The sequence below is a fragment of the Coregonus lavaretus genome (genome assembly GCF_964263955.1).
Source record: "Coregonus lavaretus genome assembly, chromosome: 37".
Classification (NCBI taxonomy): Eukaryota; Metazoa; Chordata; class Actinopteri; order Salmoniformes; family Salmonidae; genus Coregonus; species Coregonus lavaretus.
The window spans coordinates 2,221,617-2,240,740 of NC_140024.1; the positions used below are offsets into that span (position 1 = coordinate 2,221,617).

The following is a 19,124-nucleotide window of genomic DNA, read 5'->3' on the forward strand; positions in this document are numbered from 1 at the left end:
AAATGCAGAATAATATTATAGCTGTTATTTGGATTGATACTGCTCACTAGTCCTTACTACAAGCTGACTACAGCAAGCTTTACGCAATACACATAGCTTGTTAGATACAAACAAGTGTTAGCGACTTACCAGCGATGAACCGCTTGAACACTGGATGTATCGAATAACCGGAGCCCACAGCTTTCCATCATCATCGCGGCGTAATATAGGCTGAAATCATGTGGTTCGTCTAACCTGGTCCTTCTTCTTCTTTTCTTCTATGATATCATGGCGGTCCGCAAACAAACGTTTAAAGTGCATGCCGCCACCTACTCTGCTGGAATGTACGATCAATCATGTTCTGCCCAATTCTGTACTACCATGAAAATACAATTCAAAACCAAATTAATCCTTAACTTCTACCAGCAGCAAGAGAGTCACCAGCAGCAAGAGCGACATCATTGATATACACAGAGAATAGAGTCGGCCCGAGAATTGAAATTGAAATTGAAAAGTCAAAAGTCTTGGCCAGGTCAATGAAGACGGCTGCACAGTACTGTCTTTTATCGATTGCGGTTATTATATCATTTAGGACCTTGAGTGTGGCTGAGGTGCACCCATAACTAGCTCGGAAACCAGATTGCATAGCGGAGAAGGTATGGTTGGATTCGAAATGGTCGGTGATCTGTTTGTTAACTTGGCTTTCAAATAGTTTCGAAAGGCAGGGCAGGATGGATATAGGTTTGTAACAGTTTGGATCTAGAGTGTCACCCCCTTTGAAGAGGGGGATGACCGCGGCAGCTTTCCAATCTCTGGGGATCTCAGACGATACAAAAGAGAGGTTGAACAGGCTAGTAATAGGGGTTGCGACAATTTCTGCGGCTAATTTTAGAAATAAATGGTCCAGATTGTCTAGCCCAGCTGATGTGTAGGGGTCCTATATCTCTGATCCTCTCTAGCCTCTCTCTGTACCTGCCATCCACCAAATGCTGCACTGTGTTCTCCCCCAAAATTACAGCACTTAACCTTCATATTGCTTCCACATTCACCTTAATCATGTGCCCCTCCACACATGGCACATCTTTTCTTTCCTTTACACTGAGCAGCCACATGTCCCATTCTTTGGCATTTAAAACACTGCAGTGCATATGGGACAAATTCTCTAATATTGAAACTAAGGAATCCTATCATCTGTGGACATAGATATTGGGACCCCAGTGATGACTGTGGCAATCTAGCATAAGCACCAGGGACATGGCTTTTAATCTTATTGCCATTAAGCTTTTCCATCTTCAGAATCTTCTCTTGCTGAGCCTGGCTACCACACAATATAACAATCTACCATTTCCAATGAACCAAGCTCATTTCACTTCACCTACCTCTTTCTCTATGGCATTAGTTAGTCGGATAGGTTGTAAGTGAGGCCCTGTAGTCTCATCAAACACTATCACCACTTTCCACTCTAACACATCATTACTCTTGCTTCCTACCTTGGCCCTCTTTATGCTTTCTTTACTAGATGATCCACTGCTTTCTGTATCATGATCCCTCTTCTTCCTATGTCTTTCCACTACCGACCATTCCGGTCAACCTGGTCCTTGGGCAGTTGATAAAACTTAATTTGGTGTTCTTTTCTCCTGCTCTTGTTCAAACAAAACGTTACACAACAGCTTTTCACTATCTTAAAAGTAGGGTTAGAAAGTCCGTTGGAATCGGCTCTTTGGCTGATAATCATGACGTACATTCCATGCGATAATCTGTTCATGCAAATAATTTGACGTTTAGAAAGTGTTTTTAGGTAATTTGTTGATTAAGACGACATGGAAGTATGTTATAAAAGGACCTGAGAAGATCTCTAGGGTCAACTACCACTCTGCTTCGTTCTAGTATCTTTTCTCCCCACATAATTTAATTGATTATCTGCTCCGAGATTTCCGTTCTGGGTTTCAGAGATAAAATATTTTATGAGGTCGTAGTCAGGTTGTATACTGGTTGTATAAGGAAGTTTTGCTAACATCTGTGTAGCAACCAGATAACCAAAATGTTATATCCTTCCCAAGACATCTTGAAAGCGAAAAATGTGTCTATACCTGGTTGTACTGGACCAGTTGGTTGTAATCTGGGAATATGATGTCTTCTCAGACAGAATTAAGACATCACATGCCAAATTTTGCCCGCTGGCCTTGTGTATGAATGTACTGTGTGTGCTTACGTATGTGCATTTGCATGTGTGGTGGTGTCTGGGGATTGGAAACGGAAAGCTGGGGGTTGTTTCAAAGGGCCAGTGTGCAGCAGTTTTTGAGGAAAAATAAATGTCACGGCTGGCTGGCTACAGTTTCCTGGGTGCTGGCTGTGGCCGCCTGGCTCTTAATTTAGCGTGTCTGATCAGAGCCTGAGTGACAGTGTGGGGAGGGCAGGAGCTGTAGGAGGTTCAGAGGGTAAGGAGAGTTCTGGGCCTGGGTCCTTATGCCCCATTGAAGGTTTATGGTGCTGCTCCTCCCTGTGTGTGCAATGCTGGACAGGATTAGAGACAGACGGCTTTAGAGACACACTCCCACACTCCTCCTCTCATTCTCCTCTGGTAGCTCACTCTCTCTCCTGCTGTCCTTTTGTAATTTTCTCCTTCTAGTTGTCTTCTTCTTCAGACAGGCAGCCGACTCTTTTCTGTTTTCTTTGGTTCTCTTCTCTTCTCTCCTCTTCTCTCCTGTTCTCTCCTGTTCTCTTCTTTACTCTTCTCCTGTCAGTTGAACCTCAAATGTCTTTTTAGATTATTATTTTGTTGTGTGCGTTATTATCTGGCTTGTTTTCCCTCTTGCTTTTTGTATGAAAGACTTTATTCACATGTTTTAATGCAGGCATTATGATAACAAACAGCTCCAAGATGCCAATTATCCCTACTTCTAAGTACATTTCATGTAAATAGGGGATATTATCCATATACTGTGCATTCGGAAATTATTCAGACCCCTTGACTTTTTCTACTTTGTTACGTTACAGCCTTATTCTAAAATGTATTTCCTCATCAATCTACACACAATACCCCATAACAAAACAAAAACAGGTTTTTAGATTTGTTTTGCAAATGTATTACAAATATAGAACTTCAATATCACATTTACGTATGTATTCAGACCCTTTACTCAGTACTTTGTTGAAGCACCTTTGGTTACAGCCTTGAGTCTTCTTGGGTATGACACTACAAGCTTGGTACACCTGTATTTTGGGAGTTTCTCCCATTCTTCATCTTAAGCTCTGTCAGGATGGATGGGGAGTGTCGCTGCACAGCTATTTTCAGGTCTCTCTAGAGATGTTAGATATGGTTCAAGTCCGGGCTCTGGCTGGTCCACTCAAGGACATTCAGAGACTTGTCCCGAAGCCACTCCTGCGTTAGCTTGCCTGTGTGATTAGAGTCCTTGTCCTGTTGGAAGGTGAACCTTCTGAGGTACTGAGCGCTCTGGAGCAGGTTTTTATCAAGGATCTCTCTGTACTTTGATCCGTTCATCTTTCCCTCGATAATGACTAGTCTCCCAGACACTGCCGCTGAAAAACATCCCCACAGCATGATGCTGCCACCACCATGCTTCACCGTAGGGATGGTGCCAGGTTTCCTCCAGACGTGATACTTGGAATTCAGGCCAAAGAGTTCAATCTTGGTTTCATCAGACCAGAAAATCTTGTTTCTCATGGTCTGAGAGTCTTTAGGTGCCTTTTGGCAAACTCCAAGCAGGCTGTTATGTGCCTTTTACTGAGGAGTGGCTTCCGTCTGGTCACTCTACCATAAAGGCCTGATTGGTGGATTGCTGCAGAGATGGTTGTCCTTCTGGAAGGTTCTCCCATCTCCAAAGAGGAAATCTGGAGCTCTGTCATAGTGACCTCCCTGACCAAGGCCCTTCTCCCCCAATTGCTCAGTTTGGCCGGGCGGCCAGCTCTAGGAAGCGTCTTGGTGTTCCAAACTTCTTCCATTTAAGAATGGTGGAGGCCATAGTGTTCCTGGGGACCTTAAATGTTGCAGACATTTTTTGGAACCCTTCCCCAGATCTGTGCCTTGACACAATCCTGTCTCGGAGCTCTACGGACAATTCCTTCGACCTCATGGCTTGGTTTTTGCTCTGACATGCATTTTCAACTGTGGGACATTATATAGACAGGTGTGTGCCTTTCCAAATCATATCCAATGCCAAGAGTGTGCTAAGCTGTCATCAAGGCAAAGGGTGGCTATTTGAAGAATCTCAAATATAAAATATATTTTGATTTGTTTAACACTTTTTTGCTTACCACATGATTCCATATGTGTTATTTCATAGTTTTGATGTCTTCACTATTATTCTACAATTTAGAAAATAGTAAAAATAAAGAAAAACCCTTGAATGAGTAGGTGTTCTAAAACTTTTGACCAATAGTGTATGTATGTTGAATATTAACACACCACATTCCCCCATTGCATCACCTCATAGCCCCAAGCTAAATCCTTCTCCATATTGCTCAGGGGCTGTAAGCGCTTCGGTGATCTCTGAACTCTACCTGTAACCTTTGCCCTCTCCTCCCCTGCAGTTACTTTGAGCTGGAGAGCAGTGGGCTGAGGGAGGAGATCCGCTACCACTACCGCTACAAAGGCAAGCCTCGCTCAGAGTCCTTCCCATACCGACTAGCCGACGGCCAGTGGCACAAGATAGCCCTCACCATCAGCGCTACACACCTATTGCTGCATGTCGACTGCAACAGGTAAAAGACACACACAGGCGTAAACATATGTACGCGCAAGCACGCACACCTATTGGGTAACATACAATCTACCCCACTCCATTAGTGCTACAAGTACATTCCATGCTACCTACAAGTACAAGCAGTAATACAGACTGAAAGTCAGGCAATGGAAGCATCAGCTTGAACCTCAGCGGTGAAGAGGTGTTTCTATAACTGACAACACTCATGTCACCTTTAGCCTAAAATGGCTTCTTTGCTTGCAAGATGTTACCAGAGGTGAAACTGCTGATACTGCTTTGAACTAACACTGTAGGAACTCACAGGTGGATGCACACACATGTACACTAATGCACTCGTGCACATGCAGTAGGTTACACACACACGCACACATACATATACACACACAAGCACCACAGCTTCCACCACACACACAAACAAACACACACACACACACACGGGCATGTTGAGAGGCTGTGATATTTCCAGCTGTCTCCAATTGCCATGTTCCCTTTGAGCATTCAGCGAGTCTCACAAGTGTCCCCGAGAAGTGACAAAACTGATAAGCAGTGTGTGCTCATCAAGGTAAATATTTGTTAACACTTATTGTTGTTCTGGTGACAGGCTGCAGACAGTGTGGGATAAGAGAGGCAAGCTGTAGACTGTAGGGATATGTATTTGTGTCACATCTACACATACACATACTTATGTACACACATATGCACGCAGAGAGACACGCGCACAGACACACACACACACACACACAGAGAGTCTCATTAACGTTTTCACATGTGAGTTCCAAATATCTCTAACGGTCGCCGCAGCGTGAGTTGTTTTATGCACGTGATGTTAGAATGCACTCACTGCTCCAAAATGTGATTGTTACGCAACAGGACACTTAACACGCACTGCCTGCTAATTATCTATAGGCTATGTTTCAACTTGTCAATTTCAAATAACTTTTTAACAAGTTGTATTTTCTAACAACAGTTTGAATTGAGGTGTGTTCCGTCTCCTCATTAATTCATATAGAAGTAGCCCATTTCAATGTTGCGGACAATTTATGTTTGAGGCTTTACTGAGCAGGACAAATTTCCCTCTTCCCCATTTTTTCCGCACATGAAGTATGCAGACATTTGCGCAGTCTTGCACGAACTGGCACATTTTCTGGCTGGCGCTCGCATTGTTACATTGTTGTTTTCCTTACAAATAATAACGTTGGGCATGTGTGTGTTCCTATCAAAGTAAGTGCCTTATTTTCTGTATATTGTGTTGTCGTTTCTACTGTAGCATACAGTACAGTGCCTTGCAAAAGTATTCATCCCCTTTGGTGTTTTTCCTATTTTGTTGCGTTTGTTGTAATTTAAATGGATTTCTATTTGGATTTCATTTAATGGACATACAGAATATAGTCCAAATTAGTGAAGTGAAAAGTGGTGCGTGCATATGTATTCACCCCCTTTGCTATGAAGCCCCTAAATAAGATATGGTGCAACCAATTACCTTCAGAAGTCACATAATTAGTTAGATTGCACACAGGTGGACTTTATTTAAGTGTCACATGATCTCAGTATATATATACACCTGTTCTGAATGGCCCCAGAGTCTGCAACACCACTAAGCAAGGGGCACCACGAAGCAAGCGGCACAATGAAGACCAAGGAGCTCTCTAAACAGGGCAGGGACAAAGTTGTGGAGAAGTACAGATCAGGGTTGGGTTATAAAAAAAATATCAGAAACTTTGTACATCCCACAGAGCACCACTAAATCCATTATTAAGAAATTGAAAGAATATGGCACTACAACAAACCTGCCAAGAGAGGGCATCTGTGGTATGACTTAAAGATTGCTGTACACCAGCGGAACCCATCCAACTTGAAGGAGCTGGAGCAGTTTTGCCTTGAAGAATGGGCAGAAATCCCAGTGGCTAGATGTGCCAAGCTTATAGAGACATACCCCAAGAGACTTGCAGCTGTAATTGCTGCAACAGGTGGCTCTACAAAGTATTGACTTTGGGGCGGTGAATAGTTATGCACGCTCAAGTTTTCTGTTTTTTTGTCTTATTCCTTGTTTGTTTCACAATAAAAAAAATTTGCATCTTCAAAGTGGTAGGCATGTTGTGTAAATCAAATGATACAAACCCCGCAAAAATCCATTTTAATTCCAGGTTGTAAGGCAACAAAATAGGAAAAATGCCAAGGGGGGGTGAATACTTTCACAAGCCACTGTGTGTATGGAGCATAATGTATTTACAGTTTTATTCACTTTTTCAAGTACAGGTGACAAATAATGCATTCAGAGTATTGCATAGATTGTAATGGACACAAATGATGTGTGTAAAATACTTTTTGGGTATTTTGTTGTACTGATTATAATGAGCTAATGCTAAACTATTTGGCAGCTATGTGTGGCGCCATGTTTGTTGACATTATACAATGCATTCTGGGTGTCACGGAAATGTCTGTCAGACCAAAGATGAGGTGAAGGACTGGTTCACTTATCTTTCGAGTAAACTTCCGGAAGTGAATTAAGGGAAGTGAATGATCGTAGATGACACACCCCCTTCAATATGCATACAGCAAACAGACCAAACTCATCTTGTCTCCTTTTATTATCTTCTGTTGACGCGAAAAAACAAACATGACGGCGCACACAAACTACCCATCGTCGGATTACTTTTGATTTCTAGAAAGTGTTTTACTCAATTATTTTGATCAATGTTGAGCTCACCCGTGACGTGATGAATTATAAATAACAATTGCTATTAGCTCATTCATATTGTGGTTTCTCTCAGCTGAGATTTATCTAAATATGACCGCTTGTGTTATGTCAATCTTTCCTCAGTTAGCGCTAGGACTAATTTTCGTGTTTGGATGATTGTGTATGCTGTTGCTACTTCTGTGAATGTCTGAACATTGCATCCAAAAATAAACAGGTCACATAACTTTGTAAGGACTTTGTGGCAAGCTCAAATGCTGACTGTTGCGTCAATAGAAACTGGATGTTCTAAATAAGCATTCTAATCCCACCGGTTTGAGCGTACGCTGCAGGGACCACTGTAGAATGATCACACCCGTTTGTTGGTTTGTGTGAAAAGGTTAAAGCTACAAAACTGTCATTGTTCAACTTTAGCATGTGATAACAATGTAACAGAACAGATGAACCAGAATGACTACTAAGCCACGCCTACAGTATTCTGATCTAAACCGCTGGGTCATATCTCAATAAACCAGCATCAATGCCTGCAACCCAGCAGTTGGGTCATCCAAACAACCCAGCATTTTTTTTTTAGTTTACTGTTGCTCAATCATTTCAGTTTTGGTTCAATTGATGTTATGTTGCATCATGAATGTTGTCTTTAAAAAAAACAAATAATTTCAATGTTATGAAACTGCCAGTATTTTCACCCTTTTTTAATATAATATTTGAGATTTTCTACAGAAAGAGAGGGAAATATTGGTTTCTTAAATAACACAACAAAAACATTAATATAAATTATCTGTTTAAGATGACAGATTTTCTTTTAAATAATGGAAAGTAACCATTAAAATTCTCCGTAAAATAGAAAGAAATTAATTAAACTGCAGTACTATTAATGTCATTTAAAGGGGAACTCCACTCAAACTATATTTTGGTATATTTTTCATTAGTCCACAGGTTGATACAGAAACCAAATGTTTTTCATGTTGCATCCCTTTTGTATATATACAGTGGGGGAAAAAAGTATTTAGTCAGCCACCAATTGTGCAAGTTCTCCCACTTAAAAAGATGAGAGAGGCCTGTCATTTTCATCATAGGTACACGTCAACTATGACAGACAAATTGATGGAAAAAAATCCAGAAAATCACATTGTAGGATTTTTAATGAATGTATTTGCAAATTATGGTGGAAAATAAGTATTTGGTCACCTACAAACAAGCAAGATTTCTGGCTCTCACAGACCTGTAACATCTTCTTTAAGAGGCTCCTCTGTCCTCCACCCGTTACCTGTATTAATGGCACCTGTTTGAACTTGTTATCAGTATAAAAGACACCTGTCCACAACCTCAAACAGTCACACTCCAAACTCCACTATGGCCAAGACCAAAGAGCTGTCAAAGGACACCAGCAACATAATTGTAGACCTGCACCAGGCTGGGAAGACTGAATCTGCAATAGGTAAGCAGCTTGGTTTGAAGAAATCAACTGTGGGAGCAATTATTAGGAAATGGAAGACATACAAGACCACTGATAATCTCCCTCGATCTGGGGCTCCACGCAAGATCTCACCCCGTGGGGTCAAAATGATCACAAGAACGGTGAGCAAAAATCCCAGAACCACACGGGGGGACCTAGTGAAAGACCTGCAGAGAGCTGGGACCAAAGTAACAAAGCCTACCATCAGTAACACACTACGCCGCCAGGGACTCAAATCCTGCAGTGCAGACGTTTCCACCTGCTTAAGCCAGTACATGTCCAGGTCCGTCTGAAGTTTGCTAGAGTGCATTTGGATGATCCAGAAGAGGATTGGGAGAATGTCATATGGTCAGATGAAACCAAAATATAACTTTTGGTAAAAACTCAACTCGTCGTGTTTGGAGGACAAAGAATGCTGAGTTGCATCCAAAGAACACCATACCTACTGTGAAGCATGGGGGTGGAAACATCATGCTTTGGGGCTATTTTCCTGCAAAGGGACCAGGACGACTGATCCGTGTAAAGGAAAGAATGAATGGGGCCATGTATCATGAGATTTTGAGTGAAAACCTCCTTCCATCAGCAAGGGCATTGAAGATGAAACATGGCTGGGTCTTTCAGCATGACAATGATCCCAAACACACCGCCCGGGCAACGAAGGAGTGGCTTCGTAAGAAGCATTTCAAGGTCCTGGAGTGGCCTAGCCAGTCTCCAGATCTCAACCCCATAGAAAATCTTTGGAGGGAGTTGAAAGTCTGTGTTGCCCAGCGACAGCCCCAAAACATCACTGCTCTAGAGGAGATCTGCATGGAGGAATGGGCCAAAATACCAGCAACAGTGTGTGAAAACCTTGTGAAGACTTACATAAAACGTTTGACCTGTGTCATTGCCAACAAAGGGTATATAACAAAGTATTGAGAAACTTTTGTTATTGACCAAATACTTATTTTCCACCATAATTTGCAAATAAATTCATAAAAAAATCCTACAATGTGATTTTCTGTGGAAAAAAATCTCATTTTGTCTGTCATAGTTGACGTGTACCTATGATGAAAATTACAGACCTATTTCATCTTTTTAAGTGGGAGAACTTGCACAATTGGTGGCTGACTAAATACTTTTTTTCCCCACTGTTTACTGCTAAAAAAAAATTAGGGAACACTTAAACAACACATCCTAGATCTGAATGAATGAAATAATCTTATTAAATACTTTTTTTCTTGACATAGTTGAATGTGCTGACAACAACATCACACAAAAATTATCAATGGAAATCAAATGTATCAACCCATGGAGGTCTGGATTTGGAGTCACCCTCAAAATTAATGTGGAAAACCACACTACAGGCTGATCCAACTTTGATGTAATGTGTCCTTAAAACAAGTCAAAATGAGGCTCAGTAGTGTGTGTGGCCTCCACGTGCCTGTATGACCTCCCTACAATGCCTAGGCATGCTCCTGATGGGGTGGCGGATGGTCTCCTGAGGGATCTCCTCCCAGACCTGGACTAAAGCATTCGACAACTCCTGGACAGTCTGTGGTGCAACGTGGCGTTGGTGGATGGAGCGAGACATGATGTCCCAGATGTGCTCAATTGGATTCAGGTCTGGGGAACGGGCGGGCCAGTCCATAGCATCAATGCCTTCATCTTGCAGGAACTGCTGACAAACTCCAGCCACATGAGGTCTAGCATTGTCTTGCATTAGGAGGAACCCAGGGCCAACCGCACCAGCATATGGTCTCACAAGGGGTCTGAGGATCTCATCTTGGCACCTAATGGCAATCAGGCTACCTCTGGCTAGCACATGGAGGGCTGTGCGGCCCCCCAAAGAAATGCCACCCCACACCATGACTGACCCACCGCCAAACCGGTCATGCTGGAGGATGCTGCAGGCAGCAGAACGTTCTCCACGGCGTCTCCAGACTCTGTCACATCTGTCACATGTGCTCAGTGTGAACCTGCTTTCATCTGTGAAGAGCACAGGGCGCCAGTGGCGAATTTGCCAATCTTGGTGTTCTCTGGCAAATGCCAAACGTCCTGCACGGTGTTGGGATGTAAGCACAACCCCCACCTGTGGACGTCGGGCCCTCATACCACCCTCATGGAGTCTGTTTCTGACCGTTTGAGCAGACACATGCACATTTGTGGCCTGCTGGAGGTCATTTTGCAGGGCTCTGGCAGTGCTCCTCCTGCTCCTCCTTGCACAAATGCGGAGGTAGCGGTCCTGCTGCTGGGTTGTGTCCCTCCTACGGCTTCCTCCACATCTCCTGATGTACTGGCCTGTCTCCTGGTAGCACCTCCATGCTCTGGACACTACGCTGACAGACACAGCAAACCTTCTTGCCACAGCTCGCATTGATGTGCCATCCTGGATGAGCTGCACTACCTGAGCCACTTGTGTGGGTTGTAGACTCCGTCTCATGCTACCACTAGAGTGAAAGCTCCGCAAGCATTCAAAAGTGACCAAAACATCAGCCAGGAAGCATAGGAACTGAGAAGTGACCTGTGGTCACCACCTGCAGAACCATTTCTTTATTGGGGGTGTCTTGCTAATTGCCTATAATTTCCACCTGTTGTCTATTCCATTTGCACAACAGCATGTGAAATTTATTGTAAATCAGTGTTGCTTCCTAAGTGGACAGTTTGATTTCACAGAAGTGTGATTGACTTGGAGTTACATTGTGTTGTTTAAGAGTTCCCTTTATTTTTTTGAGCAGTGTATATACAGTGGGGAGAACAAGTATTTGATACACTGCCAATTTTGAAGGTTTTCCTACTTACAAAGCATGTAGAGGTCTGTAATTTTTTATCATGGGTACACTTCAACTGTGAGAGACGGAATCTAAAACAAAAATCCAGAAAATCACATTGTATGATTTTTAAGTAATGAATTTGCATTTTAAGCAGAACTTAATATTTGGTACAGAAACCTTTGTTTGCAATTACAGAGATCATACATTTTCTGTAGGTCTTTGACCAGGTTTGCACACTCTGCAGCAGGGATTTTGGCCCACTCCTCCATACAGACCTTCTCCAGATCCTCCAGGTTTCGGGGCTGGCGCAATATGGACATTCAGCTCCCTCCAAAGTTTTTCTATTGGGTTCAGGTCTGGAGACTGGCTAGGCACTCCAGGACCTTGAGATCCTTCTTACGGAGCCACTCCTTAGTTGCCCTGGCTGTGTGTTTTGGGTCGTTGTCATGCTGGAAGACCCAGCCACGACCCATCTTCAATGCTCTTACTGAGGGAAGGAGGTTGTTGGCCAAGATCTCGCGATACATGGCCCCATCCATCCTCCCCTCAATACGGTGCAGTCGTGCTGTCCCCTTTGCAGAAAAGCATCCCCAAAGAATGATGTTTCCACCTCCATGCTTCACGGTTGGGATGGTGTTCTTGGGGTTGTACTCATCCTTCTTCTTCCTCCAAACACGGCGAGTGGAGTTTAGACCAAAAAGCTCAATTTTTGTCTCATCAGACCACATGACCTTCTCCCATTCCTCCTCTGGATCATCCAGATGGTCATTGGCAAACTTCAGACGGGCCTGGACATGCGCTGGCTTGAGCAGGGGGACCTTGCGTGCGCTGCAGGATTTTAATCCATGACGGCGTAGTGTATTACTAATGGTTTTCTTTGAGACTGTGGACCCAGCTCTCTTCAGGTCATTGGCCAGGTCCTGCCGTGTAGTTCTGGGCTGATCCCTCACCTTCCTCATGATCATTGATGCCCCACGAGGTGAGATCTTGCATGGAGCCCCAGACCGAGGGTGATTGACCATCATCTTGAACTTCTTCCATTTTCTAATAATTGCGCCAACAGTTGTTGCCTTCTCACCAAGCTGCTTGCCTATTGTCCTGTAGCCCATCCCAGCCTTGTGCAGGTCTACAGTTTTATCCCTGATGTCCTTACACAGCTCTCTGGTCTTGGCCATTGTGGAGAGGTTGGAGTCTGTTTGATTGAGTGTGTGGAGAGGTGTCTTTTATACAGGTAGCGAGTTCAAACAGGTGCAGTTAATACAGGTAATGACTGGAAAACAGTTACTTGTATAATCAGTTACTTGTTAGGTGATCAAATACTTATGTCATGCAATAAAATGCAAATTAATTACTTAAAAATCATACCATGTGATTTTCTGGATTTTTGTTTTAGATTCCATCTCTCACAGTTGAAGTGTAGCTATGAAAAAAATTACAGACCTCTACATGCTTTGTAAGTAGGAAAACCTGCAAAATCGGCAGTGTTTCAAATACTTGTTCTCCCCACTGTATATATATATATATATATATATATATATATATATATATATATATATATATATATATATATATATATACTGTAACTAGTGGGTAGGGAACAGTTGCCTTATTTTTAGGGCACGGCTTTCGTTCATTCGTCTCAATTCAATTCAATTCAATTTAAGGGCTTTATTGGCATGGGAAACGTGTGTTAACATTGCCAAAGCAAGTGAAGTAGATAGTAAACAAAAGTGAAATAAACAATAAATATTAACAGTAAACATTACACTCAGAAGTTTCAAAAGAATAAAGACATTTCAAATGTCATATTATGTATATATACAGTGTTGTAACAATGTGCGTCTCTCCCTCCCCTCCTGAATCCCACAGAGAGTTTGCTAGTAACTCTACGAACTCGTTATGTAATCTCAGCTTTCATCTCCTATACAAGTTGGCCGTCTTTGATGAACACAAAGTGGTTTCGTTTCATAACTACAAATAATGTTTGAGTTTTTTATTTATTAAATTTGTTATAGAACCAGTTGTGGGACTACTTCTTATCGATGCGAGAGACTTTCAGCTGTCCAATGCTACACGGCATATGAGGCTGTGACGTACCCTTCCGCAACAAATTGACAGACAGTAGGACCATCGAATGAAAGTGTAGGTGGGACTCACAGGAGACTGCTGAGGGGAGAACGGCTCATACTAAACCATGTGTTTGATGTATTTGTTACCATTCCACCCAAGTCAATACCACGAGCCCGTTTTCCCTAATTAAGGTGTCACCAACCTCCTGTGGTGGGACTTCACAGCCTCCCACGGCTTTGGATATGTAACCTGATACCCCAGAGTCTTCCGAAGCTAACTCAATTGAAGCTGGAGAGCGGTGCTATCAGCCAAAACAGAGGCTGATTTATAAGCAAATTACCGTGATAAAGTCCCAAAACCTGTTAGGAGCCTATGCAAATTCCAATGTTGGGATAGTTAACACTTTGTTACAATATGTAAATAATATGTTTACATTTACATTTTTTGTCATTTAGCATACGCTCTTATCCAGAGCGACTTACAGTTAGTGAGTGCATACATTTTTCATACTGTCCATAATGTTCATAATGTTTAAAACTGTCCATAATGTTATGACTATTATATTAAAATATGTAATGTGCAAAAATATTCAAGGGAAATTGACATTTGCAGTGTACAAACTTAAAATGGAACTGACAGCATCTTAACTACTTTGCTGATAGGAAACAAACAGACAATCTTAATAACAGTATAAAATATTGAATTCCCAGTTTAAGCTACAAAACCAACTTTATAAGACGTTTTTAAAATAGGTTCTATTTGACAAAAAAATCCATGACGTAGAATAAGGTTATTACGGCTCAGGAAAAGACCCAGATGCAGACAGTTCAAATAACGGATGTTTATTATATAAACAGGGGGCAGGCAAAGGAAAGGTCAAGGGCAGGCAGAGGTCGGTAGCCCAGGGCAGAGTCCGTAAGGTACAGAGCAGCAGGCAGGCTCAGGGTCGGGGCAGGCAGAGGTCAGTAATCCAGGGCAGTGTCAACGGTACAGAACGGAGGCAGGCTCAGAGTCAGGGCAGGAAGAAGATAAAAACCGGGAAAACTAGAAAACAGGGCTCAAGAAAACAGGAGTACGAAAAACACATTGGTAGGCTTGACGAGACAAGACAAACTGGCAACAGACAAACAGAGAACACAGGTATAAATGCACAGGGGATAATGGGGAAGATGGACAAGAACAAAGACAGGTGAAACAAAGGTGTGACAAAGGCATTGTTGGCAGAATAGATGGATGCAATTCAACACATGATTAATATAGCTAATTCACCAATACATTTGGTGGTCCAACAAATATCAGGTTGTAAGACACAGATTTCCCAGTGAGGGAAACAAGTATTTGATCCCCTGCTGATTTTGTACGTTTGCACATTGACAAAGACATGATCAGTCTATAATTTTAATGGTAGGTTTATTTGAACAGTGAGAGACAGAATAACAACCAAAAAATCCAGAAAAATGCATGTAAAAAATGTTATAAATTGATTTGCATTTTAATGAGGGAAATAAGTATTTGACCCCCTCTCAATCAGAAAGATTTCTGGCTCCCAGGTGTCTTTTATATTTTCCTTTATTATTTTCCCCTAACCCTATCACCCCTCCCTAATTGGAGTAAACTAATGGACAACAACACCTAGGCTTCTACTTCCAGCTTATACAGATAATTATTTATTTATGCTTTTAGTTATTTCATCACATTCCCAGTGGGTCAGAAGTTTACATACACTCAATTAGTATTTGGTAGCATTGCCTTTACATTTTACAATAGTTATCTTTTGTTTGTTTTTAGTCCCATCCTTCAGCTATCCTCAACCCCTCCCATGTATCTCTGAAGACCATCCAGTTTTGATTTCTATTTGACATATATTTTCCAACTGTGCTGCTTCACAAAATTTCTGAACCTACAGTGTATTCGGAAAGTATTCAGACCCCTTCCCTTTTTCTACATTTTGTTATGTTACAGCCTTATTCTTAAATGTATAAAATAAAATAAAATCCTCATCAATCTACACACAATACCCCATAATGACAAAGCGTAAACAGTTTTTTTTTTTTAAACCTTATTTAAATAAGTATTCAGACCCTTTGCTATGAGACTCGAAATTGAGCTCAGGTGCATCCTGTTTCCATTGATCATCCTTGAGGTGTTTCTACAACTTGATTCCACATGTGGTAAATTCAATTGATTGGACATGATTTGGAAAGGCACACACTTGTCTATAGAACGTCCCACAGATGACAGTGCATGTCAGAGCAAAAATCAAGCCATGAGGTTGAAGGAATTGTCCGTAGAGCTGCGAGACAGGATTGTGTCGAGAAAGAGATCTGGGGAAGCCTACCAAAACATTTCTGCAGCATTGAAGGTCCCAAGAACACAGTGGCCTCCATCATTCTGAAATGGAAGAAGTTTGGAACCACCAGACTTTTATTAGAGCTGGCCGCCCGGCAAAACTGAGCAATTGGGGGAGAAGGGTCTTGGTCAGGGAGGTGACATAGAACCTGATGGTCACTCTGACAGAGCTCCAGAGTTCCTCTGTGGAGATGGGAGAACCTTCCAGAAGGACAACCATCTATGCAGCAATCCACCAATCAGGCCTTTATTGTAGAGTGGCCAGACGGAAGAAACTCCTCAGAAAAGGCACTTGACAGCCCGCTTGGAGTTTGCCAAAAGAAACCTAAAGGACTCTCAGACCATGAGAAACAAGATTCTCTGGTCTGATGAAACCAAGATTGAACTCTTTGGCCTGAATGCCAAGAATCACGTCTTGCGGAAACCTGGCACCATCACTACGGTGAAGCATGGTGGTTACAGCATCATGCTGTGGGGATATTTTTCAGAGGCAGTGACTGGGAGACTAGTCAGGATCGAGGGAAAGATGAGCGGAGCAAAGTACAGAGAGATGCTTGATGAAAACCTGCTCCAGAGCGCTCAGGACCTCAGACTGGGGCTAAGGTTAACCTTCCACCAGGACAACGACCCTATGCACACAGCCAAGGTAACACAGGAGTGGCTTCGGGATGAGTTTCTAAAAACCTATTTTTGCTTTGTCATTATGGGGTATTGTGTGTAGATTGATAAGGAAAAAAACATTCCACTTGCCTCTTCCATTTTTGTGGTAATGCTGCAATTATTTGGTTGTAATTTTGGTTGTAATGTCCATATATTTTTGTATATATTTATCTGCATACAGTTGAAAGTTTACATACACCTTAGCCAAATATATTTAAACTCAGTTTTTCACAATTGCTGACATTTAATCCTAGTAAAAATTCCCTGTCTTAGGTAACATTTGTGGGCAGAACTGAAAAAGTGTGTGCGAGCAAGGAGGCCTACAAACCTGACTCAGTTACACCAGCTCTGTCAGGAGGAATGGGCCAAAATTCCCCAAACTTATTGTGGGAAGCTTGTGGAAGGCTACCCGAAATCTTTGACCCAAATTAAACAATTTAAAGGCAATGCTACCAAATACTAATTGAGTGTATGTAAACTTCTGACCCAATGGGAATGTGATTAAATGAATAAAAGCTGAAATAAATGATTCTCTATACTATTATTCTGACATTTCACATTCTTAAAATAAAGTGGTGATCCTAATTGACCTAAGACAGGGAATTTTTACTAGGATTAAATGTCAGGAATTGTGAAAAACTAAGTTTAAATGTATTTGGCTAAGGTGTATGTAAACTTCCGACTTCAACTGTACTTTTTACACCTAGGCTTACTATACATAACTTTAACCCATTGTATAAGAGATTCTCCAAAATTGAAATATTCCAGGCATTTACATATAAATTCCAGTTGTACTTTATCCAAAGCCTTTTCAAAGTCAGCTATGCATACCAGGCCTGGTTTCCCAGATTTTTCAAAGTGTTCTATTGTTTCCAGTGCTTTTCTTATATTATCTCCAATGTATCGTCCATGTAAAAAACCTGTCTGATTAGGATGAATAATATTCGACAATATCTTTTTAATTCAATGCGCTATGCATTTTGCTAGACATTTTGCATCACAACACTGAAGTTTAAGGGGCCTCCAATTTTTTGAATGGTCAGGATCTTTACATTTACCACTTGGGTCCTGTTTCAGTAGTAATGAAATCAGACCTTCTTGTTGAGTATCTGATCATCTACCATTTTATAGAAGTGGTTAAAACATGCTTATAACGGTCCTCTGAATACATCAAAAAAGGTTTGGTATACCTCAACTGGTATGCCATCCAGCCCTGGAGTTTTCCCAGACGTTAAACATTTAATTGCTTCAAGAAGTTCCTCCTCTGTAATTTGGCTTTCACATGAGTCTTTCTATACAGGTGTTAATTTTACATTATTAATATAAAAATATCCTTACAATTAACTTCGGTTAGTGGAGATTGAGGAGACTGAAATGAAATCATATGCTTAAAGTGCTTTGCTTCCTCTTTCAAAATATTGTTTGGTGAATCATGGGTGACTGTCATTTGTAACAAATTTCAGAACATTCTTTTTGGTAGCATTTCTATGTTGAAGATCAAAAAAAAGTTGTTGCATTTTTCCCCATATTTCATCCAGTTCGGTTTATGTTGTATAATATATTACACTTGATCATTCTTGAACAAGTTCCTCCATTTATTTTTGTTTGTTTTTATTTCTAATTATCTGTACCATTAGTCCCTCTATTTACTTTGTTAATATGAACTATTTTGAATTGCATGGCCTATAAAGGCACATTTAAAAGTGTCCCATACAATAAGGCATGTTCTGTCGGTAAATGTGAGTTATAAATTCTTCTGTCCTGGTTAAAAACAAGTTGTCATCCAATAGGCTTTGATTACATTTCCAATATCCTCGCCCACGTGGAGTAATGTATATGCCAATTATTTGATGGTTCGACCACATTCTGTCCCCTACAACACTTTTTAAAACTTTTGGTGCCAGCAAGAATGACATAAGAAAGTAGTCAAGACAACTAGCTTGATTGAGCCTCCGCCATGTACATCTCACGAGGATATTTAAGACTCCATATATCCACTAGTTCCAATATATCCATGATATTTGTGATTTCCTTAAGTGCATGAAGGTGATATTTTGTAGTGTGATTTCCTTTACAGTCCATTGAGGTACACTACATGACTAAAAGAATGTGGACACCTGTCATCAAATATCTCATTCTAAAATCATGGGCATTAATATGGAGTTTGTCTCCCCTTTGCTGCTATAACAGCCTCCGCTCTTCTGGGAATGCTTTCCACTAGATGTTGGAACATTGCTGCCGGGACTTGCTTCCATTCAGCCACAAGATCATTAGTGGGGTCCGGCATTGATGTTGGGCGATTAGGCCTGGCTCTCAGTTAGCATTCCAATTCATCCCAAAGGTGTTCGATGGGGTTGCGGTCAGGGCTCTGTGCAAACCAGTCAAGTTCTTCCACATCGATCTCGACAAACCATTTATGTATGGACCTCACTTTG

General features: G+C 41.6%; 1 protein-coding gene across 1 annotated transcript in view; it reads left to right on the top strand.

Annotated features, from left to right (window-relative positions):
• LOC311111696 (protein kinase C-binding protein NELL1-like) overlaps window positions 1–19,124 on the top strand; it is a gene marked incomplete at its 3' end in the record, with an annotated part of 508,863 nt that overhangs the window by 128,008 nt on the left and 361,731 nt on the right. Inside the window, exon 4 of the mRNA XM_084154490.1 lies at window positions 4,531–4,701. Within this exon, the coding sequence (XP_084010616.1) occupies window positions 4,531–4,701 (171 nt within the window). The remainder of the gene's footprint in view (window positions 1–4,530; window positions 4,702–19,124) is intronic.